The sequence below is a fragment of the Drosophila arizonae genome, chromosome 4 (assembly GCF_054131065.1).
Source record: "Drosophila arizonae isolate 15081-1271.41 chromosome 4, UAZ_ARI_1.0, whole genome shotgun sequence".
Classification (NCBI taxonomy): domain Eukaryota; kingdom Metazoa; phylum Arthropoda; class Insecta; order Diptera; family Drosophilidae; genus Drosophila; species Drosophila arizonae.
Window position 1 is genome coordinate 8,267,407 of NC_142924.1, and position 25,527 is coordinate 8,292,933.

General features: G+C 42.7%; 8 protein-coding genes across 13 annotated transcripts; 3 read left to right on the top strand and 5 right to left on the bottom strand.

Annotated features, from left to right (window-relative positions):
• Positions 1 to 268: 268 nt before the first annotated feature.
• Positions 269 to 2,244, top strand: lark (RNA-binding protein lark). Its single transcript, XM_018007231.2, has 3 exons — positions 269 to 961; positions 1,220 to 1,458; positions 1,521 to 2,244. The coding sequence occupies exons 1-3, from the start codon at positions 269 to 271 to the stop codon at positions 1,636 to 1,638; spliced, it is 1,050 nt and encodes a 349-aa protein (XP_017862720.1). The 3' UTR covers positions 1,639 to 2,244.
• On the bottom strand, positions 2,206 to 6,099 carry Cln7 (CLN7/MFS domain-containing 8). Of its 4 annotated transcripts, none has more exons than XM_018007225.2 (5): positions 5,950 to 6,099; positions 3,889 to 4,143; positions 3,170 to 3,825; positions 2,517 to 3,113; positions 2,206 to 2,460 (listed from the first exon to the last, which is right to left on the bottom strand). In XM_018007225.2, the coding sequence occupies exons 2-5, from the start codon at positions 4,078 to 4,080 to the stop codon at positions 2,304 to 2,306; spliced, it is 1,602 nt and encodes a 533-aa protein (XP_017862714.1). In that variant the 5' UTR covers positions 4,081 to 4,143; positions 5,950 to 6,099; the 3' UTR covers positions 2,206 to 2,303. The 4 variants fall into 4 exon arrangements, with proteins under 4 accessions (XP_017862714.1, XP_089324229.1, XP_017862713.1 ...); XM_089468103.1 differs by lacking the exon at positions 5,950 to 6,099 and adding an exon at positions 4,827 to 5,106; XM_018007224.2 differs by lacking the exon at positions 5,950 to 6,099 and having other exon boundaries at positions 3,889 to 4,504.
• A 133-nt stretch (positions 6,100 to 6,232) lies between these two features.
• On the bottom strand, positions 6,233 to 7,829 carry LOC108613651 (uncharacterized). Its single transcript, XM_018007229.2, has one exon. The coding sequence runs from the start codon at positions 7,630 to 7,632 to the stop codon at positions 6,397 to 6,399; it is 1,236 nt and encodes a 411-aa protein (XP_017862718.1). The 5' UTR covers positions 7,633 to 7,829; the 3' UTR covers positions 6,233 to 6,396.
• A 156-nt stretch (positions 7,830 to 7,985) lies between these two features.
• Srp19 (signal recognition particle 19) lies at positions 7,986 to 8,723 on the bottom strand. The gene is made up of 2 exons (XM_018007237.2): positions 8,543 to 8,723; positions 7,986 to 8,483 (listed from the first exon to the last, which is right to left on the bottom strand). Exons 1-2 carry the CDS (start codon positions 8,605 to 8,607, stop codon positions 8,078 to 8,080), a joined length of 471 nt encoding a protein of 156 aa, XP_017862726.1. The 5' UTR covers positions 8,608 to 8,723; the 3' UTR covers positions 7,986 to 8,077.
• A 239-nt stretch (positions 8,724 to 8,962) lies between these two features.
• Positions 8,963 to 14,243, top strand: qm (geranylgeranyl pyrophosphate synthase quemao). Of its 2 annotated transcripts, none has more exons than XM_018007234.2 (7): positions 8,963 to 9,263; positions 9,465 to 9,619; positions 12,145 to 12,253; positions 12,329 to 12,589; positions 12,648 to 12,750; positions 12,818 to 12,945; positions 13,019 to 14,243. In XM_018007234.2, exons 1-7 carry the CDS (start codon positions 9,198 to 9,200, stop codon positions 13,172 to 13,174), a joined length of 978 nt encoding a protein of 325 aa, XP_017862723.1. In that variant the 5' UTR covers positions 8,963 to 9,197; the 3' UTR covers positions 13,175 to 14,243. The 2 variants fall into 2 exon arrangements, with proteins under 2 accessions (XP_017862723.1, XP_017862722.1); XM_018007233.2 differs by having other exon boundaries at positions 8,964 to 9,263; positions 12,109 to 12,253.
• A 53-nt stretch (positions 14,244 to 14,296) lies between these two features.
• CTCF (transcriptional repressor CTCF) lies at positions 14,297 to 17,225 on the bottom strand. Of its 2 annotated transcripts, none has more exons than XM_018007223.2 (4): positions 17,065 to 17,225; positions 16,556 to 16,891; positions 14,543 to 16,497; positions 14,297 to 14,483 (listed from the first exon to the last, which is right to left on the bottom strand). In XM_018007223.2, the coding sequence occupies exons 2-4, from the start codon at positions 16,884 to 16,886 to the stop codon at positions 14,376 to 14,378; spliced, it is 2,394 nt and encodes a 797-aa protein (XP_017862712.1). In that variant the 5' UTR covers positions 16,887 to 16,891; positions 17,065 to 17,225; the 3' UTR covers positions 14,297 to 14,375. The 2 variants fall into 2 exon arrangements, with proteins under 2 accessions (XP_017862712.1, XP_017862710.1); XM_018007221.2 differs by having other exon boundaries at positions 16,955 to 17,220.
• A 1,590-nt stretch (positions 17,226 to 18,815) lies between these two features.
• LOC108613650 (putative RNA-binding protein Alsin2) lies at positions 18,816 to 20,438 on the bottom strand. Its single transcript, XM_018007228.2, has one exon. The coding sequence runs from the start codon at positions 20,289 to 20,291 to the stop codon at positions 19,023 to 19,025; it is 1,269 nt and encodes a 422-aa protein (XP_017862717.1). The 5' UTR covers positions 20,292 to 20,438; the 3' UTR covers positions 18,816 to 19,022.
• Positions 20,439 to 20,570: 132 nt separating this feature from the next.
• On the top strand, positions 20,571 to 22,701 carry U4-U6-60K (U4-U6 small nuclear riboprotein factor 60K). Its single transcript, XM_018007227.2, has one exon. It carries the CDS (start codon positions 20,847 to 20,849, stop codon positions 22,467 to 22,469), a length of 1,623 nt encoding a protein of 540 aa, XP_017862716.1. The 5' UTR covers positions 20,571 to 20,846; the 3' UTR covers positions 22,470 to 22,701.
• Positions 22,702 to 25,527: the final 2,826 nt, after the last annotated feature.

A 25,527-nucleotide genomic window follows, 5' to 3' on the forward strand; every position in this document is an offset into this window, starting at 1 on the left:
TTTGTTGTTAAACTTGTATCGAGTTGCTTGTCTCTTGCCCTGCCTCAATATAAATGAAAATCAAAATGAAAATTTGCATTGCTTCTTCTTTCACTTTGAGGTCGCGGCCGCCGCCGTTGTCGTCGTTCTCAAGCTGTGCTCCATTTACGTCAATAACGCGTAAACAAACCAGAACCCAAAACTCGCGTACGCTAACGCCTCAAGCTTCCCAAGATATTGAATTAACGCAAGAACCGTGGACGACGCCGCAGCCGAAACCGTCGCCGTGATGCCCGGAGCCGGCACGTTCAAGTTGTTCATCGGTAATCTCGATGAGAAGACGCAGGCAACCGAATTGCGTGCGCTATTCGAGAAATACGGTACTGTCGTCGAATGCGATGTGGTGAAGAATTATGGCTTTGTGCACATGGAAACCGAGCAACAGGGTCGCGATGCCATACAGAACTTGAACGGTTACGTTTTGAATGATAACGCCATCAAGGTGGAGGCCGCTAAAAGTCGACGCGCCCCCAATACGCCAACAACGAAAATCTTCGTTGGAAATCTTACCGACAAAACGCGTGCGCCGGAGGTGCGCGAACTATTTCAGAAATACGGCACCGTCGTCGAATGCGACATTGTGCGCAATTATGGGTTTGTCCATTTGGATTGTGTCGGTGATGTGCAGGATGCTATCAAGGAGTTGAACGGTCGCGTTGTTGATGGCCAGCCGCTGAAGGTGCAGGTGTCCACTAGTCGTGTACGCCCCAAACCGGGCATGGGCGATCCGGAGCAGTGTTATCGTTGCGGCCGTTCCGGTCATTGGTCGAAAGAGTGTCCGCGTTGGACAGGCACTGGTGGACGCGAGCCGCCACCACCGCTGAGCGCCGGCTACAGAGATCGCATGTACAGTCGTGATCCGTATCCGCCGCCACCGCCACCACCGCCATTCCTGCGTGATCGCATAATGGACGGTTTTAGGGTAAATGCAGACAAATATGGCTACTCTCGACAGGTCGGCTAAAAGATTTACTGCTTAAAGATGAACTGTCTCACGATCTTAAAAGATATATAATTTATTATTTATTTATTTTGATTTTAAATTAATTGCCAGAGTTTTTAAGCAGTTATTCTATAAATCGACTCGCCGCGAATACCCTTTAAATATCAAAATACACAATTCATTTTCATTCGAAATGTAGCACCTTAAAATTTACACTAACACTTTCTTCAACTCTAGGACTACGATTACTATGATCGCCGTTTTGAGGATACACGCGATCTGTACGAACGTCGCTATGCGTCATCACGCATGCGTGATTTCCCACCGCCACCAATTTCGCGTCGTGAACCCATGCCACTGCCCCCACCGCTAAGCGGCAGTTTGCGCTCCTGTAGTGTCTCTCGTGGATACGATACCATGTTCAGTAGGCGGTCTCCTCCGCCGCCACGCAGCAGTAACGGAATGAGTCGCTACGGGTGAGGATATATTTATAAATATGATAACGCGTATATGCTAATTATTGTATTTTGTTGAGCAGCTCACCGACACCGCATGGATATGAGGACTTTAGTCGCGATTCTTTTGACGAGCGCATGATATCGTCGCGTGGCATGCGCGGTCCTTCGCCGCCAGGTCGCCGGTATGCGCCCTACTGAGATGAGTTTTACTATAACGGCAGCAGCTGAGTGACAGCAGCAGCAGATTTGAGCAGTGCACTTGCAACAAGTGCACCACCACTGGTACCCGTTTACAATTATAATGCTTTTAGCGGCTCATCATGTTGGCTCCTATGCTGGTCGCCGACAATTCAACATTATCACCAACTGCAGCAGTTGCCGTTCTTACATATGTGGATACTACCACCTTGGTAGTCCCTTACACGTAGCAGCAATAACAAAACAAAAGAAATATTCATAGTCCCTTTAGGTATCCCTATCATACTAATCATAATTATGTAGCATTGTCTGACTGATAATGACGACGTCAATGTTCTGCTGCTGGCAACCAAGATTGCAGGCATCAGAGAAGTTGCAGCATTATTTCATCAAAAGAGTTCATTCTTAAGCGTAAATAACTACGAACTATTGGATTTGTGTGATTAGCATATATATAAACAAATAAAAAGTTAAGCACCAATGCATGTTTGTGCGATTGTGGAAAAAATGAAAAATCCTGTACGTATGATTTTTACCATGTAAATGACCTAGTATTAAAAAGCATCATAAGTTACTAGCAAAATATATTTTATGTCTATAAATTCATAGTGAATCTCTATACTAAAGGCAGTCATTGGGATAATATATTAAAGTCCACGATGCTGCTATGCCTGGGTTGAGGGCACTATGCGTATCGTCTTTGATTCCACCAACAGCTCATCTGACTCTTCGTTAGGCGTGCCATCGTTTTGTTTATCTTTCGGATGTATCACCTGCATAGCTATCGGTGGTTTTTCAAATACTGGTGGAATAAGTACACGACTGCAAGTAGGAAGGAGTATTAGAGTGTTAAGGATTAATGCTAGTCATCTACTTACTTGCTGAACAGCAGCCATATCATAGAAACGAGCATCATAATAGATGTAAAACCGAACGTCCAGTAAGTACCCAAACGTGTGTAAATGGAGCCAACGAAAACAGGGCCCATCACACGAGATAGACAGCCTGCAGCTGTCATAATACCCATCCAGACCCCTTGCGGTCGCGGACCAAGTACCTTGGAGAATATTGTTTGTATAAGAGTAACGCCAATTGGATAGCCAACGGACGTTAATGCAAATCCAATGATGAACTGCGTCAATGTCAACGCTGGCAATTCTGGGCACCAATCCTGTGTGACTGGGCAGCCCAAATACAAAGGATCATCGAGGGAGAGATTTGAACTGGCATTGTAAGCAATAGCCAGCTTTGGCGGATCCGGTCCCCACGGTATATAAAGAAGACGACCCACCACCATCAACGAAAATCCGCCCCAGATGAGAACATAGCGCTCGGCAAAGATTTTGCAAAGTGGTTCAATAAGTACAAAAGTAACCAGAGATATAATTGCTGCAATGGTCATAAAAATGCCCATGTTGTAGAGCGCCTCATTGTTCGTCCAGGCGAACATATCCATGGTCAGTGACGTTCCCAAACTGGAAATAAATGAAAAATAGAATCAAATTTAAGAATTAGCCGTCATCGAACTTACGTTTCTAGTAACACAAAGTTGAAGACCAGTACGAAGAATGCCACAATAAGGGTCCAGGCGGAATAGTAATTTGGTTTGATTGCCTTCCAGGTTTCGCGCTCAGATGTGCCGCCCTGCATCACCATGATCTCACGCGCGGCTATTCTGTGCTCCTCAAAGAAGCCCGGCAGAAACATTACGAAGTTGCCCAAGCTCATGATCACATTTATCCAACCGGAAGCGGTGTACATGTTTACATGCATGGCACCCCAAAACCAGACTTGACCTTTCCGACCCAGCGGTGTCACTAGGGCTTGGAGCCCAGGACCGATGATAAAGCCCAGTACCTGGGCCAGGGACACCATGGACACGGCATGGGTGCGCTCGTTAAGTCGTGTAGCCGCTGACAAATAGGAACGGCAGAGCGCAATGTTGGCCGAGCTGACGCCGATGAGGAATCGGGAGACAAGCATCCAGTACTTAACATTGTTCAGGAGCTCCAATGACGAATACAGTGCACTGGCCACAGAGAAGAGCGCCAACGAAATGAGGAGAGGAAGTCGTATGGTGCCCAGTTTGTTGCCCCAGCGACCGAAGATGGGACTGAAGATCATTTGGCCCAACGGATTAGCGGCCACAATCAAACCCATAAACTCCTTGCCCGCAGTGGGGTCTAGCTATAGAGATGCATGCGTTTTAGTCTTTATACATAAGCTTAAATAGAGGGAGGGAATAAGTACCTCGCTCAGGAATGGCCAAATGCCGGTGAGTATAATGCTAAAGCCGAGAGCCATCAAGAACATGGTAAAGTAAATGACGCGCACGGAGCGCCAACGCTGAGTATACTCCTCCAATGTTTCCAGATCATCGTCAAGCTCTGTGGTCTGATTACGGGCAGCCACGCGCTCCCGAAACTTACGCCAGTACTCCATGATATGTCTGTGGACGCCGTTGTAGTAGTTGTGTCCCTTCAATGTTACCGTCGCTGGCTCATGCTGTGTTTCGTAAAGAGGTTTGTCCATTTTGATAAGTTCGGTTAAGATATGAATGATATGTATGTATGTATATGTATGTGCATGAGTTTATGAATATCGTATTCTCCTACAAAAGCAATTTATATTCGGCTTGCTACGTCTTGAGCTTATCTACTTAAGCAGGTGGTCGAGCTATAGAAGACGGTTGTAAAATAACAAATTGAGTATACCCTAGAAATAGGTTTTAATGTAATATACATATGCATATACATATCAATACATATATACATATGTATATGTTCCTACGTATGTATGTGTGTAGATGGCGGGCCAGCCAAGGGTAGGTCAACTCAGCTCGTTGTTCGTTTTAAAAATAAGTTTACTTGCTAAAGTCTGGCACACCTCCTTTTGTCTGCTACATACAGTCTCACATAGCCATTATACTCTGAACTCGCATTTTTATCGGGTCAGGCTATAAAAACATTTTAGCACATTCAGAAAAAATGAGAAAAAGTCTTCACAGGTATATAACGAGCTTCCATATTTAAGCTTAGTTAAATATGAACAAATATTGAACATATCAAATATATAGCTGCTCATCCTTATCAGTAACTAAATGAGTAAAAAGCGGGATACACATAGCTATATTATTATGCCGTCGTTTACACGCCACTCGTCGTTAAACTTTATCACAGCCAACTTACAGACTCGCAGATAAACAAATACCGATTTCTCAGCTGTTTTCATATTTTTTGTGGTTGTGTGAGTGTGCTTTTTATATCAACCAACAAATTCATGTGCTTATCGTCGCCAACTAGTTAATACAACCGGCTTTATACATACATATGTATGTATGTGCGTTTGAGTATATGTGTGTAATGATGATGTTTGTTATTTGGTTTAATCACTCATCGCTGTTTTAGTTATCATTTATCGCATTAGCTGTTGTGATATTTTAGCATGCAGTCATCACCAAGTAAGGTCTTAGCAAATAAATATGTGAATATATATATAAAGGTCCCTTATTTACACAATGTAGTTGAGAATCTGGCTCCGGAGTCGAAGATCAAATTGTACGAATAATTTGCAAGTGAACCCATTCAACAGGTGCTTTCAAAAGGTTTTCAAATATGGGCCATATGTAAATACTTTTAGTATGCATGTGGATGTACGCACATATACATACATGTGTATATTTATATTATTAATTTGACTGCCAGAGATATGAATCACATTCATTGATTCCACATTTTAATTGACTAACAAATTTCAATCAGCTTTGTTGGGGGTATCAAGTATGTTCTCTCCAACAGTACAGTACAGCACAGCTAATTCCCATTCTTGGTTCAATGAGCTCTATCCCACATATCTGGAGACGCATATTCATATATTTGTATTCAAATATATATAGCTCTGATAATATCTCTTGCTTGTTTCAATTCCTATGTATAGATAATACATAACGCATGACTTCTTTGTTTTTATTTTTGTTGCTGCATACATTCACATACTCACACACACACGCACACACACAGTTGAACTAACACACAGATACTTCTTGTCATCTGCTGGTGTGAGCACCACCAAACACAAGTGGGGACCAAGGGAGCAGCTACTTAGCCGTCTATGTTTTATTTTATTTCATTTTATTTTGTGTACTTTGTTGCACTTTGTAACATTACAAATACATTGATAATGAACTGTTTGCACTTCGCTCTTCTTTACGTTCGCGTTTAACCCGTCGCGCTGCATTCATATAGTTAACTGTGTGTGCTCTTCTTTGTTTTTTTTTTCTTATTCTTTTTCTTTTACCAATTTGTTAGCTACCTGTTGGAACGCAGCTAATATGTTGTTAAAATCTGCTCAATGCAGAGCAACAGCTGAAGACGCACTGGTCGCTCCAACTGATTTACTCAACTGAAAACCGTTGGCGTCTGTTGCCAACGTTTGACCGAGTCGTCGCTCTCTTTATTGCTCTTGCACGACAATTCATTTTTATTAACAGCGATCCTAAAAAGTATGAAGCACTACTCTGACTTCTCAGTTTAAAGGAAATGCCTAAAAGTATACAATGAAATACAGCGTTGCTATATTTTCAAAATGCTCATAGTTATATTATTAAGAAACATTTATTTTCGAATAAAATTTACAGAGCACGATGTACCAATTGCTATCGCCTACTCTAAGGCCAAAGCAACTTACTTACATACACAGCCATTCTCAAATTCCTAAAAATATAAAACATAGATAAATTGAATTACCAAAAATTTACATCTATTGCTCTCCACGGAAGCGCCTCAAACGTCGCTGACGCAGCCAGGGAAGGAGAAGACCACGGGGTGCCAGTGGGGCTAATGAAGCCAGGGGTGGTGGTACAACGGGTGCCCTAGTAGTGGGTGTTGGCTTTGGCTCGACATCTTTGTCACGAATATTTTGTCTAAATCTTCTAAAGCCTTTCGTTTGTCCCTTGCGTGGAATTTTCTTTGGTAGCACATCGTTCATAATGTTAAGACTGAAGACATCACCACTGTCATCATCGGCAGCTAAGTGACTAACCGTGTCCTGTAGCACGCGAGGAATACGTTCTACTACCTGTAGAGCATCACGGAATGGGCGTATTTCTGGCTTGGGCTTTGACGCTTCTGTTGCGGGTACTTCTTCAATGGAGTCGGGTCTGGTATTGCGCGAAAAACTTTTCTTTGATTTTCTAGCTCTTTGAGTGTCCTTGTCGCTGAGTTGATGTCGTTTAAAAAGGGGTGCGGGACGATTGAGTAGTGGTGCTGCCTGCTCCAGGAACCATGGTTCCCGATGCCCCATTGGCATTGGCTCTGCCGCAGCAGCTTGGCGTTTGGTCTCGCGCTGCTTCTGGGCCCGCGTGCCCAATGGAGAAGGGCGCACTAGTGAGCTGGCAAAATCATTAAACCACTCCAAATGTTCCACGGAACGTTTGTGTCGTGCCAAATTAGATTTGTCCTCTTTTGTAGATGGTGATTCCAGTGCGTTTAATGACAAAGCTGGCCTCTTGTCTCCCGATCTTGATGGCTTGTATATGGTAATTGTGGAACGACGACTACGGGCAGCTTTAATCTCCCCGGCAGGACTAGCCACCAGTTCCCGCTTTTGCTCGAACTCCTTGGCATTTCGCACAAATCGATTGCTGCTAGGTCCCTGAATGAGGATCTCAAATGGTGTGTTCAGCGTGCGCGCGTTCACCTGCATAGTGTGGATGCATTCCGTGTCGGAGTTCTCGTTGTTGCACTCGCAAATGCACTCCTCGCCGCAATAAAATCCAAGGCAGCCGCAATGCTCGCAGAGCGCCTTACAGTTTCTCTCGTGCTTATGCTCCACGAGTGGATTGTCATAGCGGGATGTTGTTGTTTCTACAGTAGACGCAGTCGTCGAGGCAGTGGTTGGTACACCAGCGGAAATGGATATCTGAGTAGCCACCAGCACTCCAATCAACATAATGGAGATGGCGATATTGCTGATATTGTGTTTAACCCGTATCATTTTGTGTGCTCTGCCTTAGTGTCTTTCCAATTGGGCTTTGGCTGTGCATTCGCGACGCGCTGAGTGTTATATACGCTGACTGGGTGAAATCGTAGACGTTATTTTAGTTTTTCGTTGCTACCGCTTCGTGACTGTCAGTCGAATTTTGATTTGTTTTGCTTTGGCGTTCGCCGGAATTTTCGCTGACACTGTATGATCTTGAGACATTTTTAATTGAGCACATATGCAATCGTTATTAACTGCTTCAGTTTTAGGGTCAGCTTAGACATGCGTACTAAATATATAAACTTATATTCTTATATTTGACCAAGGCCAAATTCTTGCACTTGAACTTCATACCAGACAAGAGATGCTTTGCTATTTCACAAAATATTTAGAATTTATTATAAAAACCCAACTAAACAAATTTCACAATTCTCACAAAGAAATGTTTGCCTATAACGCTTTATCGACGCTTGCCCTTGCCCTTCTTGCCGCCGCCTCCACCAGCTCCAGCCCCACTTGACTGTAGCTGCGGCTGAGGGTCATTTGTTTTGTTCTGTCGCGTTTTCAGTTGCGGTATTTTACCGGCTACATACTTTATGACAGACTCACGGGTGGAGAAATCTTTGTTGCACAGTGTACCGTCCGCATTGCGTAGTTGCACGCGCACTCGGCCCCGGAACTGCAACTCTCTGCTCTTTTCGCGACAGTACTGTTTATTCTCCACCACAAATTGCAGGTTAGACACCGAGAGCACATCGCGGATTTCCACATACGTTGGATTCTCAACACAATTCTCTTTGGGCAGGCGACGACCTTCCTGGCGAGTCTTCTTGCTGTTTATGTATGCTGGGTAAATGCAAATCCATCTGAAAACGAGGTGGCAGGTGAGATTGATGAGGCTGTTTTTTTAATTTGCGTATGTTACCTCTCTACTTCATTGTGTTTCATATTTGGATGCCAATTCATGCGCACAGGCTGTGATGCAGCCATTATTAAAAATAGCTTTTAATAAACAAATTGGTGAAAATAAAAGTTTATTTATTTTCCACGCAGGCACCTTAGCGATTAGTTCACAAAATTATCGATATCGATATAGTTCGAAATGCTGAGCTGCCATTTCTATAGTGATGCAAAACGATATTTTTAAAGCAAAAAGTTGGGGTATTCCTATAAAAAATAGTGCCAGGAATTCATTTAAAATCAGTTGAAATATCATATGGTCTACTCTAAATTAATATTGAATGGGTTGTTGCCCGATTTTCTGGTTGACCTAACCGATAGTAGTTTTTCTAAAATATATCCTATCGATATCAGTCGTGTGCAAGTTTCCAATCAGCATATATCGATTAGTCGATGATATATCAACAACTTCCTCATTCTGTTTATAGTTGGTTTAACTGTTGTGCTGTGCACTGCGTCTGTCTGCTTTCGAGTTGAGCGGCCAAACAAACAATTCTAGTCACGCGTATTGAAAGCTTGGGCACTTCAATAACCCGCTTGCATCGCTAGCCTTTGTTGTGAAGAACCAACATATACAAAATAAACACAACCGCAAAAGCACACACAACACACGCCACAAAATGGACGAGCTGAATGGAATATTGCAAAAAACCAAAGATAAATCAACTCAAAGGGAACAGGACGAGGTACACAACCCACCCAATCCCAAAAACCAGTTAACCGTTAACCAGTAGCAGCGATGTCACATGCGAACTTTGACATTTTTGAGCTGCCTGCCGCCTGTTTGCTGACCAAAACCCGAACCGTAACCTTCTGCGTTTACTTCATTAAAAAATTTTTTTTTTTGGCTTATTTACATGCCGTTGACATCGCCCACGCACAAACAGATTCTGCTGCAGCCCTTTACGTACATACAGCAAATACCTGGCAAACAGTTTCGCTCCGAATTGGCCTTGGCCTTCAATCACTGGTTGCTTATACCGCCCGAAAAGTTGACGCAAATTGGCGAGATTGTACAAATGCTGCATAATTCCAGTTTGCTGTGAGTAAAAATATTAAATATTTTTTACATTTAGATATAAATTAACAAATGTAATTTATGCATAGCTTTGTTAAAATACTGCATTTATCTTACTAATCATTTGACCTTTCCCCTATTCCACTTTATTTCGCTCTGGCATTTTGCCTTTTTGACTTTTGTTTACATTAGCTGTACAACCATCACGTTCGCACCATTACCTTCACCCCATGAACCATATCGCCCCATGCTTTATCTCATTTCACACTTACACATTTGCTATTTACATATGTTTATTTGTTGTTGCTTGCCGCTTTGTTGCACTGTTTACGATTTAAGTTCAAAATTTATTAGCGCTTAAAATTGAGAAAAATAAAAATAGAACCGAAAATAGTTTCCTGTGAAATTGAGAACTTCTTTATATACTTAGTTTCACTGGAAAAATAAGAAATTTTATTGAACAATATATTCATCGAATGATTGTTTGAATTAGACTTAAAGTGAGTTAATGAATTCCATTCCAGCTGGAAATATTTAAACTTAATGCAACTGCAATTTTATTTTGCTGAATTTGTTTGTTTTTTAATCGAAACCCCTTCTTTTTATAGTATACATATGTGTACATAAAATAGAATTTACTATGGCTGATTTCATTCTTTCGCAGCTGGTAAGGTAACGGATTCTAGATAATGCGCAAATATGACTTAAAACTCCTGCAGTTTTTTTTCTTTTCGCAATTTTTGTCTGTTCAGCTTATCCAACAGCTGGTAAAGTTATGAATTTAATTTCGCATTCATATTTCATATCAGACTTTTTTTTTTTTTTTTTTTGTATATATTTAGCATTATCATCATTGTGTGGGCACTTAGCAATGGGTATTTGTATAGAACTTGGACAGATGACTCACACTTGCACACTCCCGTATACCCACTCATAAGCACACACACGGATCCACTGGTGCCCAGGCGCCACCCCCCCGACCTTGTTTGTGTGTGTACGTACGTGTGCGTAAATTTCGGTTATTTGCCTTCGAAATCAATCGAAATTTTAACAAAAGCCCGCAGCATTCTGTTTATGATAAAATTCAATTGAATTTGTTGGCAAAATGTGCCTTCTCATTTCCCAATATGGAATCGCATTAAATGTTTAGATTTTTCATTGTTGTATCAAGCTGAATGCAGGCCCCAGAGTACATTCATATATGTCTGTATGTATGTATATGCTGTAGGGTATTAAAGATACGCAACAGTTAATCTTTGAACTTCTTCAATTAAAGTGCCTGACAAAACGTCGCACGCTTCAATTGATGCATTGCCATGCTAGCTGTTTTTCTAGAGAAGTTTTCAACGAAAGCTGGCTCAGCAGCTTCTTGGATAAACATATACATATATGTCTATATACATATATATATATATATATATATATATATATATATATATATATGTATATATATGTATGTATGCTTTCGTATATATAGCTATAAGTCGCTTATCTGCTTCCATTGTTTGGTTGTGCTTTCCGACTTGCTTTTCGTTTCAATCATGCAAGCTAATCCCGTCTCGTTGCCACCTGTCGCACCATGCACCCACCAACCCACTGCTGCTGCCTATTATTCAAATGCAAATGTGCTGAAATGTCCTTAATGCCGCTTAATATCCTGCATTGTTCGCTGGCACCAGTTGTCGACAGTGCCTGACAGCTGAGAGCTGTTATCGCAGCGTCTCGGCGCGCACTTACTAATAAATGGCTTTCTACCCACACACACCCACACACAAAGCGTTTGGGCTCGTGTTTTTTGTGTGTTCAAATGCATTTTCATATCGACAAAAACTTGGTTTTACAACTATGCCAGCATTCGCACAGTGGCAAGAACGAACAGATTCAAAGGCGTCAGCGTCAGCGTCGTCATCGTCATCGCCATTGTCATTAAGTCAGCTTGTCGACAGCCATTGTCACAATATTGTAACTCTTGCAATGCAACATGCTCTCTCCGCTCCACTGCTCTGCCCACCCACCAGTTTGCCACCCATTCTCCATCCTTCTTCCACTTGGGTTGACTGCCTTTGCGCGTCGCTTGAACGCCCACGCCTCCATTTCCCCACGAATGTTTGCAGCCCCCTTCTCTACACGCGCAAACATTTTTTAATTACGCAAAATGTGTCGGCTGCCCAGTTTGCCTTGCTAGCTGGCCTGGCGTGTTATTGAAGTGATATGGGCCTCAAAGTGAGTTTTAAATTTATGTACATTTAGTTGATGTGTTTCCTAGCATATTGCGAGGGATGCCCCATAGCCACAAATTATGTTCGCCCTCACATTTGTGGGGTGAATAGTTAGTTAACAGCTCTAACTTTGATCCAAGTCTTGTTTGCACTTTGATAAACTTAATTAGATACTTAATTTTTAAATGTTAGACTTTAGTAAATTAACACACATAAATAACATCTGTAGAAATTAACTGAGTGCTTTACATATACATATATATGTGTTCTTGTGTTCTGACTGCTAACTTACAGCATTGATGATATTGAAGACAATTCGATACTTCGCAGAGGTGTGCCCGTTGCGCATTCTATTTATGGCGTGGCGAGCACCATCAATGCGGCCAATTATACTCTGTTCCTGGCGTTGGAAAAAGTGCAGCAACTGGGTCATCCAGAGGTAGGCTTGTTCGCCCTCATTCATCAGGCCTTATCAATAATCAATATGTTTTTGTTTGTTTATTGTGGGTGACAGGCAACCAAGGTGTACACGGAACAGCTATTGGAACTGCATCGCGGCCAAGGCATGGAGATTTACTGGCGCGATAGCTTTACATGTCCCTCCGAATCTGATTACAAACTGATGACTGTACGTAAGACTGGGGGCCTGTTCATGCTGGCCATACGCCTGATGCAGCTGTTCAGTGAGAACAAGGAGGATTTCACAAAGTTAACAGCCATTTTGGGCCTATATTTTCAAATACGTGACGATTACTGCAATTTGAGTTTGAAAGAGGCAAGTGGGCCGTCCAATCATTGTGAGTCTATATACTATTCTCCTCCTGCCTTTGCAGTACACGGAAAATAAGAGCTTTGCTGAGGACTTGACTGAGGGCAAATTTGGGTTTCCAGTCATACATGCAGTGCGTACGCAGAAGCAAGACAAACAGGTTTTGCGTAAGTCTTTCGATCACACCTCGTAACGCGTCACAATTGCTTATTCAACTGTTGTATTACTTCTCAGACATTTTGCGACAGCGCACGCACGACATTGAGGTCAAGAAGTACTGCATTAGCCTGCTAGAAAAGCTTGGCAGCTTTCAGTACACACGCAAAGTGCTCGAAAGCCTTGATGCGGAGGCGCGTGCCGAGGTTGATATGAACTTATGCTTGTATTCCTTTGCAATCATGTGACTAATATATAATTCTCTTTATGGCTTGGCAGTTGGCTCGTCTGGGTGGTAATCCCTTCTTGGATCGACTGCTCAATAAGCTGTTGTCCTGGCAGAACAGCGAGAGCGCCAGTATCACGCAGTCGAACCAAATCAATCACAACAATGTCACACGCAGCCCCAACCAGAACACGCTTAACTGCAATTAACAGCCAAAGAGGCAGAAGAGGGAGCAGTTGTGAATTGCGAATGGCAGAGCCAAAGCCTGTGCCGCAGCCGCCTCCTCTTTTGCTGCTAAACCAAAAGCAACGCAACAGCCACAGTCGCAGACGCAACAGCAGCAGCAACAACAGCCACGACACCAAGCAGCATGCTTCAGTGCGCCTTTGTTGCGTTTTCTTCGAAAACTAAAAATCTTTTAAGGATTTAATATGTACTTGTTCACTCACTTTGCCTCCCAGAGCTGCTCAATGGCGAATGTTTGATTTTATTTGATCACACAACTTAGGAAACGATTGATTGATTGAACCAAAACAGCAGCAGCCTTACAAAAAATGTTAAGCCAAAAGTTAATTGATAAGCCAAGCTTACGAAGAGCTAGCGAAAAGCCATAGCACAGCTTCCCATGAATTTGTTTATGTTTACTAGGCCCTATGTGTTATTTTCAATTTAATACTAAGTATTTAGTTGGTACTAGAGTGTAATTATATAAGGTTCCTTCATTTTGACTGTTGTATTTCTAAATGTATTTTGCATGGGTGTACTTCATAATGCAAGTAATTTTCTCAAACGATTTCTAAATGTCTCATTATTTACTTTGTGTCGACAATATGGTCGAATCTTTTTGTGCACTTCATTTATTGACGTTGTTCCATTTGTTAAATGAAATGTTCAAATAATATACATATACAACAGAATATAAGTTCTAACAAATTGTTAACGTTTAAAACAAAAAAAAAAAAAACTTGAGAAACATATTTAAAAGAGAAAAAATGTTAAAACATGCACTGCACAGCAGATAATTTTTTGCACATATATAGATATATATACATAAACATATATAATATATATTTTTATTGTATACATGCACGAGAAGAAACTACTAAAAATGCTGAAGAGATTTATTGTAAAAGGATGGAGATGCAACAAACAGCCGAGAATTTATTGTGCACGCCAAAATGCACCCCGTTATAACTATGTGCGAATATTACATACATATATTGTCATACACGAAAGTATCTTTGAAATATTTAAATAAAAATATTGTATTTATGCCAACCGATTGTATTTATGTATGTCGTGATATATTCCGATAGAAACAAAACTTAGTATTACTCAAGTATGTAAATCCAGTTTATGTTTTTATTAATACTCTATACATTTGTTCCATATTTTTTCCTTACTGCTGACCTATGTATCCTGCTCAATCATATCCATTAGCTGAAGGAACTGCTGTGATGTTGCATCCACTTCAGCTACAGGCTCCACATATTCCTCGTATTCAACATTGGCGTCATCCTAAAACATTTAGAAAAATATATATTAAATATATACTTGAAATTGTGTAATTTTCTCACCTCGAAGCCAAAACAATTATTGGCATTGATCTTGGGTTCACGCTTGACCACTACCTCACTATCATCGTGAACCAGCTGGACGACCATAAACTGCTCATCTTCACCTTCAAGTTCTACTGTAAATTCGTTTGCATCCGGCTCTTTCTTGATACGGAACGTGCCGGCTGGAGTGGTTAGTTCGCGGTGCGCACGCGGACCTTTCAATTGCCTATTGATAATGATCGGCTTACTGGATGAGCTCTGCTCTTGATCTCTTACAGCAACAGTTTTGTTGTCCCTTCTTGTCCTCAAAGTGGGTGCAGTAAACGTTTCCTCAATGGGTTCGCTTGGCTCTGGCTCTTCCTCATCAATCTCCTCCAATTCAGTGATCTCGAACTGTTCCTCGATGTCAATGGAAATGGTGTCGCCTTTATCAAAGTCCTGAACGTCGGAGCCATCGACTAAAGTCACAATGCTTCCGTCAGGCTGAAGGCGCACGTTACGCCCAAGTCTTAATTTGAGCTTCTGCTCCTGCGCATTCACCGAATCATCGTGTGTTTCCATGTGACGCATCAGGTTACCCTTATGCGTAAAGACACGCATACAACTGGGACAAGAGTGAACCTTTACACGTGGCTCTGGTGGCTTGTAGTCCTCATTGTGCATCAGGTTGACATGACGACGTAGCAGTTGGCGCTGACGGAACGCCTGGGAGCACAAGTTGCATTTAAACGGCTTCGAGTCGGTGTGTATAAGCATATGCGCGTCCAAATGTCGTTGAGACACTGAAGCATAACTGCAAAGGGTGCAGCGATAGCATTTCTCGCCCTCGTGTGACTTGATGTGCAACTTATACTGATAGCGATCGGGCAGCTCCTGGCCGCAGCGCTTGCACGTATGTGGCTTATCCGAGGTGTGCATATTGGCCATATGAGTACGCAGGTCAGCCTTGCGTCCGCATGTGGTGGGACACAGAGTGCACTGAAATACTGGTTTATCCACCACGCTATGAATAAGTTTGTGTGCCTTGAGCGAGTTTGATTGTGTAAAGCGGGACTTGCAGATATCGCACTGGTACTTCTTCTCGCCAGTATGAATGACCAGATGCCGCTTTAGCTTAAACATATCCTGTGAGGCATATGTACAGTGTGGACACTGATACGGACGCTCGCCCGTATGGCACGTCATGTGACGACGCAGCTTTGTCAGCTCAACGCTTGCATAGCTGCACTCCGTGCATTTGTGCGGCTTTTCCTTGGTGTGCTTATAGCGGGTATGCCTTATAAGCTCTCCGTTCGTAGTGAATGCGCTCTCGCACAGCTTGCACTTGTGAGGTTTGTTCCCCATGTGTGTGTTTAAGTGATTGACTAGCCCCATGTTAGACTTGAAGCCGCGCTCACAAATAGAACACTTGAATGACATTTCCGAGTTATGTGATCGAACATGTCGTGAGATTAGGAATTTCTTATTGGTCGTATAGTTACAGTGGGAGCAGGCGAACTTCTGCGATCCAGCAGAATTAGTAGCCGCCGGCTTTAGTTTGTACTGATTTCCGCTGGGCACGAAATCCACATCCGAATTGGCGGTTATATTAGCAGCATTGTCGTCAAACTCGTAGACCTCTTTGTCCGAATCGTCTTTGGTCGTGTTCAGATCTTCGGTTAGGCTAGTAGCATTCGCAGTGGCAGTTAGCTCTGATTGGTCTCTGGTGACATCACCGACACTCGGATCATCTACGAGTTCTTCGAATTCCATTACCTTCTCTATTACTATTTTAGTCTTCTGCGGCGACTCCGGCTCGGACTTTGCAGATCTAGTTGAAGAACGTAAATATCCTCTAAGTGTGTTAACTGGTGTAGAAGTTGCCATCTTAACTGGTGTTCTTTTTGGCGGTGCGAGTCGTATATTTATTGCTTTGGAACTCTTCTGAGCAGATGTAACAGGCTTCGCAGGTTTCGCAGGTCGCAGACTAATTTCTGCAAAAAAAGGTTATGTATGAACACACGCTTGCGTTGTAGTTTGAGCTATAAAAACCTTTGGACGTTTTGCTGCTGGCGGCACGCGTTGTGCTACGGACTGAAATTTCTTCTTTGTCTGACGTTTTCGATGCTGCTTGTTGTTTCAATTTCTTTTTGAGCAGTTCTTGTTTCCTTGGTGTGGTTTTGATATAACAGTTGCCTTCGTCGTCTATAAAATATTTATCGTCGTCATCATCGTCCTGGTTCTCTTCCTGTTGTTCCAATTCAGCATCATCATCTGCTTTGACTTCTTTGTCATCAACATTGCCATCTTCTATTTCTTTGTGAAAATTCCTCAGATATGTTTGCAAATCCTCCGAATTGGAGCCGCGCGTGCGTTTTGACATTCTGACTGCAAGCAATAACCACTTTTATAAGTTAGCGCCAAAAAAAAAAGTAGCTAATAGCGACCTACAGCGGACATAAAGCATCCAGCGACACCAAGCGGCTATTGATTTCTCGCACTCCCAAACGTTGCTTGACAAGCAACTCTACGAGAATCTGTAGCTTTATGGCATTACTTACCTGTACTAATAATGTTTCTAAATAAAGCAATCCAATGTACACCTTGAATCTGCTAGTTAATCTGTTGTTAATAGTAAACTTAGTTTTTAGTGCAAAGAATTTCCGTCAGAGGCGAAACAACAGCAGCTGCGCAAAAGATGGCGGAATGGCTTTGGCGTTGCCACCGGTTGACACTGGTTTCTAACAGTGCCATTTTGAGTATTACATAGTTTCAACGATTTAATCATAGTTGGCTTGGCGCGCAAACAAAAGTTGAAATAAAAACAGCGTACAGTTATCATTTTTATTTTATTTATTAATTTTCGACTGTCAGTTTATTGACTTTTCGGACAAAGTCGTTGAATATTCCACAATCAAAAATATTTGAATAAATATAACCCAAAACAAATTTTATTTGGCTTTATTATAAATTACAATTTGTGGATTTTTTTAAATGTCCAATAATCTTACGATTCTAATGTTCAAATTCAATGTAAAACTTAGTTTGCATAAATCTTACCCACGTACATTGTTAAAGTGTCTCACAAAACTGATGTATCTTTATATTTATTCCTAATCTTCATTCCCATACTAAAAATCAACGTCTCAATAAAAGCTGTTTAAAAGAAACAATGGAATTGCTACCCAATTACTTTTGAACGTTATAGTTATTACAAATTAGTTTTTTTTTTTTTTTTATGTATATTTTAATCATAAGATGTTGCCCGAATACTCACTTACTAAGCCAGTAGTTGGGTTAGCCCGCATCAATCATATTTCTGTGTAATTTAGGTATAACTACTTTAGTATGAGAAAGAGATTAAGTTAAATATGCGTTTGGGTGGTTTTGTAACTACATATATATATGTATGAACCGCTACGGGAGATTGCATTACAGAGTTTGATTCGTTGATTTTGGAAAACAATACGTACGTTAAGAAGTCTTCATCGAACCCTACGGAATCAACACAATCCTTTAACAGCTGCTGTAGCTTGGGCATACGTACCAATATTTGTTGCTAATTCATGTTCTAACGATTTCATAACAAAACGCATGTATACATACCAAACAAACAACCACTCCCAATGAACAGATAGACGACGAATACGTACCCAAAGCAACGAACCGAACCATATGTATGTACATATATCTGGTATATGTCTATCAAATACTCAAATCTGCAATTAGCGAGATCTGTAGCTTTTCAAAAAGGCTACGACAGACGTTTGTGTTTTGTCAATATGCACTCGATACGTACCCAGCTTTACGGCTTTTGAGCTGCAAGGTTACTTCAAGTAGAAAAACGCTAAAAGGTTACAATTTATAGTTTGTTGATAGAGTGAGGCTTACCCTAAAAGGGGCGACAATACTCGTAGGAGGTACACACATACACACCACTCGGGGACGGGCACACCCACAGTCCGGGACTGTGCTGTTAGAAATTATGATTGAGCTCAGTTTTGGATTCTATGTTGAATTTTTTGTTTTTTTGTTTGTCTTTCGTTTTGTTTGTTTGGAATTCGTTGCTGGGCACATAGATATATATATATATAGAATTGTACATTTTAGTGTGGTTACTCGGGACTTTGGTTCTACGTACCGTACATTTACTCAAACTCAACTCAGGTCGGGCTGTCAAACTATTAAATTATAGTTATTTACTTAACAATTCATATAGTTGCAGCTCACACTTTTTGTTTCGCTTTTCTGTTAGTTAACACTGATGAGAGTCAAAGATAAGAATTAATAATATTTTACAAAAATATCTGACTTGCTGTCTAAGTGTGTATTTAAGTCATTTATTAATTAAATAATAATGCAATTAGTTAGTTTCTCCTGCTCTATAGTATTTTTTTTTATGGTTTTTGTTTTTGTTTACTTTTGTGGTGGTTATTTATGCTACGTACGTGCGCTGGACACTGCCGTGTGGAACTGGCTTCCACTGGATCTTCATGTTAACTTCGACACATCGGCATTTCTAGCGGCGATAGCGTTCGCGGGAGAAGGAGCGGCGCCTGTTGCCGAAATTGTTGTTGTTGTTGTAGTTACGGCGATCTCGTGGCGAACGCTCTCTCGAACGTGATCGACGTCTTTCATTGCGACGGTCTCCACCGCCTCCGCTTCCTCCTCCTCCACCATTTCCTCCATAGCGTCCTCTGTCATTCCGCATGTTGCGGTCTCGGTCCCTTCGATCACGCTGATCTCTATCGCGATGATCGCGAGCATTGTTGTCGGGGCCACCACTTGCCCCTCCGCGTCCAGATCCACGGTTGTCAATATCACGTCCCCGCGGCGCTGCTCGCTCACTCTCGGCCTCTCGGGCATTGGCCCTCTCCTCGCTTCTATCCTTCGATCTATCATTGCCTTGTTTCTCTGCTTCACGCTGTCGCTGACGCTCTCTTGAACGAGAGCGATGAACGCGCGAGCGACGGTCCAGCTCGCGCCCACCTACAAAGTACCGATTTCTGCCTCGGCCGTCCTCTTCTCGATCTGGTATCTTACCCGAGCGCTTTAGTTCTGCCTTTCGCGGTGCCGCCGTCTTCTCCAGCTCGATAAGTTTCTCGCGAATTGTGAGAAAGCCTAGATGCAACTTACCACCAAAGTGGTCCGCCAGACGGATATCATTGTCGTGTATGCCCAGGTAAGCGGAGCACACTTCACATACGCGGAGCTTCTGTTGCTGGTATGTGGAGGCTGGCATTGAAGTTCTATATTCATGCTCTGCTTTGACCTTTTTGGCGCGCAGCTCGTCAATTTCCTTCATTAGTTCCATGCTGTCTTCTACTTCGCCAGCTTCTCCCAGTGCCTCGGCCTTTGCCAGCTTTTTTCCGATTTCTTCCGCCAGGCTGTGAACCGCGTTGGCTTTCTCGGCTACTTCTGCTGTCAGCTCCTCCTGCGTTTCTTTTAACCGCTGTTTGGCGGAGTCTGTGCGTCGATCGCAGTCCGCAATGAACGCTTGCAAATGCTCCATAGCCTCGATGTCGTAGTAGTAGTCACGAGTCTTGGACGCACTTTCGTAATCTGCACGAAAAGCCAGATCATGCACTTTGGGACACTCACCGAGATCCATGCGGGTGGATGCCAGAATGTCGTGCGGGCAGCAATCCAAGAGAAATGACTTGCAGACGCGTGCATCTGAGAATTTAAGGCCGCGTCCATCGTCTCCGTTTCGCGTGGTGCCCATCAGTTGATCCAGCATTGCACGCATCTGGTCTGTTGCTGACATTTTATTGCTCGGCGCGCTCATTATGCAGGCCGGTTTTAATAGTCTCAATTTCCTTTTTTCAACTTTACTTTTACTAGTGAAAAATAATAAGCAGAGTTGTTCGGAGTTCGGAGAAAAGTTCGATTGACCGGTTCACAATACTGAACGGAAAAAATAAGTCAGTTCTGAACTCAGTTTTCAGTTCACAATTTTCTGCCACCTTGTCACTGCTTACGCTATGTTATTAACATTAACGCCAACTGTTATTTTCTGCTGTTTTGAAAACATTACCCAAAATATTTTGTAAAATTTTAGATGCTAATGAATTATACATTTTCCATTAAAGAGTAATTTTGCAGTATATGGCTAAGTTATTTTCGTGTGTGTTAAGAAAATATTAAATGAAATTAACATAACAGAATGAATGTAGTCCATGACTGCATCCCAACAGCCATCGATATTTGTATGTCATCCCTATAAAACATACATTTTCTATTTCGATATATCGATGCGATAAACGTTTGCAGTGGCTTTTTGTTGTTTATTTCGTTGGCGTAATTTTTGTTTTAAAAATTAATTATTTTGGATTAAAAGATAATGTCAGATGACGATGATATCCAGTACATAAAGCGACAGCGTACCCTGCATTATGGCTCGCTGGAAGAAACAGAACGCAAGCGGCAAACTGGCGTGGCGTCTTCTGTTACCGGCACAACGCCGGCTGCAACAACAACTGCCGCCCAGCTGGAAGACATTGATTCTGACGAGGACTATGAGGAGACTAACAAAAAGTCCAATGCCACAAAAGTTGGCATGCCACCGCCCACTGCAGCGTCGTTGGCCAACAAAATTGACGATGATTACTTCGATTTGGAGACCGAGATGGAGCGCGACAAGGTGGCGTTGCTAGAGGAGTTCGAGCGAAAAAAACGAGCACGACAAATAAATGTATCCACAGACGATGCCGAGATCAAAAACAATTTGCGACAATTAAACGAGCCAATTTGCTATTTCGGTGAGGGTCCAGCGGAACGACGTCGACGACTTAAGGAGCTGCTCGCCAGTTTGGGTGAAAACGCTATCAAGCAGAAGCAGACCGAGGAGGAGGAGCGTAAGCTGCAACAACGTGAACAGGAAGCCACATGGTATCACGAGGGACCCGAAACACTGCGTGTGGCACGCCTTTGGCTCGCGGACTATTCCCTGCCACGTGCTCGCGATCGCCTTGAGCGCGCTAGGCAGGCATTAGAAGTGCCCAGCGCGACGCGAGCCGGTCGTATGGTGGAGATGCAAAAGAAGCTACAGTCATTGGCACCGCTCTGCTCCCAGGTGGGAGACACGCGGCCCGTAAGTAGTGCAGCCTTCAACGAGGACTCTTCGCTGCTGATGACTGCCTCGTGGTCGGGCCTATGTAAGCTCTGGAGTGTACCCAACTGCGAGTTGAAGCAAACGATGCGGGGCCACGCCAGCTATGTGGGTGGCGTAGCGCTCAGGCCTGGAGTAAAGCTGGATGAAGAAAATGTTGTGGCCATGGCTTCGGGCGGCCACGATGGCGCTGTCAAATTGTGGGGGTTTGGCAACGAAGAATCCATTGCTGACATAACTGGCCACATGCCACATCGCGTGTCCAAGGTAGCATTCCACCCATCGGGCCGCTTTCTTGCGACAGCCTGCTACGATTCGTCTTGGCGTTTGTGGGATCTGGAACAAAAGACAGAGGTCCTACATCAGGAGGGACACGCTAAGCCGGTGCATTGCCTCAGCTACCAGTCCGATGGCAGTGTTCTGGTGACCGGCGGCTTGGATGCCTTCGGCCGTGTCTGGGATCTGCGCACGGGCCGTTGTATCATGTTCCTTGAGGGCCACTTGGGGGCTATATTCGGCGTAGACTTTTCGCCCAATGGCTTTCATATAGCCACCGGCTCGCAGGACAACACCTGTAAAATCTGGGACTTACGTCGTCGTCAGCCCGTTTACACCATACCAGCGCACACAAATCTCATTTCGGATGTTAAGTACCAGCAGGATGGCGGTAGCTTCTTGGTTACCTGCTCCTACGATTCGACCACAAAGATCTGGTCTAACAAAACATGGCAGCCGCTGAAGACACTGCAGGGGCACGACAATAAGGTGATTTCCGTTGATGTCTCCCCCAATTCGCAGTATATAGCGACAACATCGTTCGATCGCACCTTCAAGCTGTGGGCGCCAGATAGTTGATTTTCATACACTCATATAAACATCGGCTGCTTATACATCCGATTTGTTATAAGCTCAATTTGTATTTAACTGTTTTTCGTTGAAACACAATAGCCCAAACGTTTTCTTTCATATTTCACATTTCAGTTTTTATAACACAATTTGTTATTTTAGTTAGGCGAAACAATGCATTTCGTACATATAAGACTTTTGTATAGAAATTGTTAATAAAAAACTACATTTTGGTATAAAAGATATTCCAGCATTCAAACTTCATAATTGGAGTTAATTCTGACACTAGATTTGAATTAATGTGCCTCAAATCTAGTGTCAGAATTAACTCCAATTATGAACATTTATATTAAGAAGATTGCATAGATGGCGCTAAAGATGACGGTGATACTGCCATCTAGTGGGACTACAGTTAAAAATACTGAGAATAGCTGTGTGCCTCAAATCTCACTAGGTGTCGCTTTTCAACGAATTGTCTTTCCAATAGAGGTACTCTCTTAATTCGCTTGGTTTAAGAACTGACTAAATGGGAAATTATTATAAAAATTCTCATGAAGTGTTCTCAGTATTCTAATGTAAGGCACGAGATGGCGCTAATTCGAAATTTCGTGTGTTGCCACACTGTAAAAAAGTAGAATATTAAACAAGCACGATTTAAGATAAGAATCATAAAGTTAGTAGTTAAATATCTGAAAAACATTTTTCGCTTTGTGCTAGAATCTTAATTGTAGCTGTTTACCTTTAATTCGGCTACTTAAAAAGCAGTTTCGACAACATAAAGAAACTAGATCATTAAAAATAGGTTTGCATATGATTACCCAATCAGGTTTAATTTCAATGCTTAATGAAGATGAAAGCGTTAAAAAATAAACAGAAAATATTGACACGTTGCATTATGGAATTGTATATTTCTTTGAATTGAGCTATTAACGCAATCGCAATTGTGCTTGGCTTAGCCGCTAATTGAATAGGCAATACCGCGGGCAGCATTGCAATATTTATATTTGTTATTGTTTGCTAAACTCGTCTTTATGCAAATCAGGCAGAAAATGTTTGAATTTAGCGCCAATCGCTGGAACAAGTTTTAGCTTATATTGCGGACGGCTTTGTTTTTGTTTGTTTTTTTTTTGTTTTTTTTTTTTTTTTTTGTTTTTTTTTTGAGCACAGGCCACGACCTAAACAGAGTTGTTCAAAGTTTTCAGCTGGCATTTGTTTGATCTCATTTGATTTTCTTTGTCTTTTTTGTATCTTTATGCAATTGCAGTCGAGCAACAGGTGCGCTTTTTGCACTTTGCTGATAAAGGCCAAAAAATGTTGCCCATTCAGAAGGAGACAAGCGCGCATGCATAATTAAGCAGCGCGTGTGAAAAATGCAGAATAGCCAATGCGCGACCAATCCGAAAGACTATTAAACAGATTACATGGCTGGCACTGAAAGCCGTTTAAGCCCGACGACATCCGCGATAACAGCAACCAGTCGAAAGTGCAATGAGACAGCCGACAACACGGCGCAACCAACAAGAGCATGCAATAACACAGCTACCAGACAAACAGATGAATACCCATGCGGCATGCGGCCAACAGACAAAATAGAGTGTGAGAGTGAGATAAAGAGAGAGAGAGGGAGAGTAAGCGTAGAACTCCCTGCAACTTGTTCAGTGTGTCCGCAGTCCAGGACACACATGCTTGTTTAAACGATTGGCAGCCGGCAAACAAACCAGTGGCCGACACAGACACCGGCTCAAAGCTGACAACGGGCGCAGCAGCCACTGCAACAAGCAAGCGAACAACTGGCCGAGATATTCCATTCATCTGCTCGACTTGCAGATGCCGTGCAGCAGCACTCGTGCCGTAGACATTCATATCTGTTAGCATCTGCGTTTACCTGTTGCTGCCCACCAGGATAGCTTACAGTCAATAATACAGCCATAAGCTAACATTGTATATGTCTTCGCATAGTAGTCAATATACCCTTGCCACACACTGCAACCGGTTGCAGGGTATAATAACGCGGGTCCGCGATAAAAGAGGCGCTCTTCAAAATAAAGTTTTTCTGCTGTACGTATACGTAATGTCGTGTTGATAACGCATGCAACATTCCCAAACATACACACCCACATACACACACACACACACACACACACACACACACACACACACACACGATGGCCGGCAATGTTACGCATACGGCACGTGTGATGCAGTCGTTGCTGCTGGCGCCAATGCCGAGCCCGCGGCGAGCGTCAGTTGCCGGCTTACGCTTACTCAAACACACACTCTCTCTATCGCTGTCTCTCTCACTCTCTTTGATGCTTCTTGTGCTGGCTGGCGTCAACAACTTGTATGAATGTGTTTTCTATTTTCCGGCATTTTTGCCTTTTAACGCCAGAGTCTATGTAAGGGCCTACTCTGAGGTCCCTCCCCTCCCCCCACTCGTTGCAGCTTTGTTTTTGCAATTTGTATCAACTGCTTTTCAAATTATTTATAGAATTTCAAATGAAACACAGGTGCGCCGGTGATGTTCTACATGAACACACGCACACACACATATCTACCTATATATAATCAGATAGTAATATGTAGTTGCTGTGCCTCAAAAATTATGCTCAGCTTTATTGGTAGCCAGTTTTGTATAAATATTTAAGGCCACATGCGAGGCACCTGTGGGAGTGACCCAACTGTGCGCGAGTTGTGAAGTAGTTGAGGCGCCTCCCTTAAGGTAGAAATTGGATCTGCTTGCAGGCCAGCTACACTCTCTCCAACGGAGTTGGTGCTTCGGTATTTCCTTGCCTCTTTTAACTCTGCAAAACTAATTCCCTAATCACACACACACACACACACACACACTCATACATACGCATATATACTTATATTTTTATTAATGAAATGATTATAAGTATTTGCATATATGTATTTATGTTGTAAGTTTATCAACGTACACAGTGCGCTTCAAAAATCTCTGCTGGGAATACGCCGAACGCCGACGTCAATGTTGGCGTCGGCGTCGGCGTCGCGTCAGCTTCGCTGCGACGCTGCTACACGCCTGCTTTGCCTGCCTCAGTCAGTC

Bases quoted from the DNA above. Each gene is read 5' to 3' on its own strand.
- lark (XM_018007231.2), top strand. From the start codon at position 269: ATGCCCGGAGCCGGCACGTTCAAGTTGTTCATCGGTAATCTCGATGAG. The intron at 962-1,219 runs GTAAATGCAGAC...CTTCAACTCTAG, and splicing joins GCATAATGGACGGTTTTAGG to GACTACGATTACTATGATCG. The intron at 1,459-1,520 runs GTGAGGATATAT...TTTGTTGAGCAG, and splicing joins AACGGAATGAGTCGCTACGG to CTCACCGACACCGCATGGAT.
- Cln7 (XM_018007224.2), bottom strand. From the start codon at position 4,170: ATGGACAAACCTCTTTACGAAACACAGCATGAGCCAGCGACGGTAACA. The intron at 3,826-3,888 runs GTACTTATTCCC...GCATCTCTATAG, and splicing joins TTTGGCCATTCCTGAGCGAG to CTAGACCCCACTGCGGGCAA. The intron at 2,461-2,516 runs GTAAGTAGATGA...TCCTACTTGCAG, and splicing joins ATATGGCTGCTGTTCAGCAA to TCGTGTACTTATTCCACCAG.
- LOC108613651 (XM_018007229.2), bottom strand. From the start codon at position 7,632: ATGATACGGGTTAAACACAATATCAGCAATATCGCCATCTCCATTATG.
- Srp19 (XM_018007237.2), bottom strand. From the start codon at position 8,607: ATGGCTGCATCACAGCCTGTGCGCATGAATTGGCATCCAAATATGAAA. The intron at 8,484-8,542 runs GTAACATACGCA...CCTCGTTTTCAG, and splicing joins AAACACAATGAAGTAGAGAG to ATGGATTTGCATTTACCCAG.
- qm (XM_018007233.2), top strand. From the start codon at position 9,198: ATGGACGAGCTGAATGGAATATTGCAAAAAACCAAAGATAAATCAACT. The intron at 9,620-12,108 runs GTGAGTAAAAAT...GCTAACTTACAG, and splicing joins CTGCATAATTCCAGTTTGCT to CATTGATGATATTGAAGACA. The intron at 12,590-12,647 runs GCAAGTGGGCCG...CTGCCTTTGCAG, and splicing joins GCAATTTGAGTTTGAAAGAG to TACACGGAAAATAAGAGCTT.
- CTCF (XM_018007221.2), bottom strand. The intron at 16,498-16,555 runs GTTTTTATAGCT...CTTTTTTTGCAG, and splicing joins CAGCAGCAAAACGTCCAAAG to AAATTAGTCTGCGACCTGCG. The intron at 14,484-14,542 runs GTGAGAAAATTA...TAAATGTTTTAG, and splicing joins ATAATTGTTTTGGCTTCGAG to GATGACGCCAATGTTGAATA.
- LOC108613650 (XM_018007228.2), bottom strand. From the start codon at position 20,291: ATGAGCGCGCCGAGCAATAAAATGTCAGCAACAGACCAGATGCGTGCA.
- U4-U6-60K (XM_018007227.2), top strand. From the start codon at position 20,847: ATGTCAGATGACGATGATATCCAGTACATAAAGCGACAGCGTACCCTG.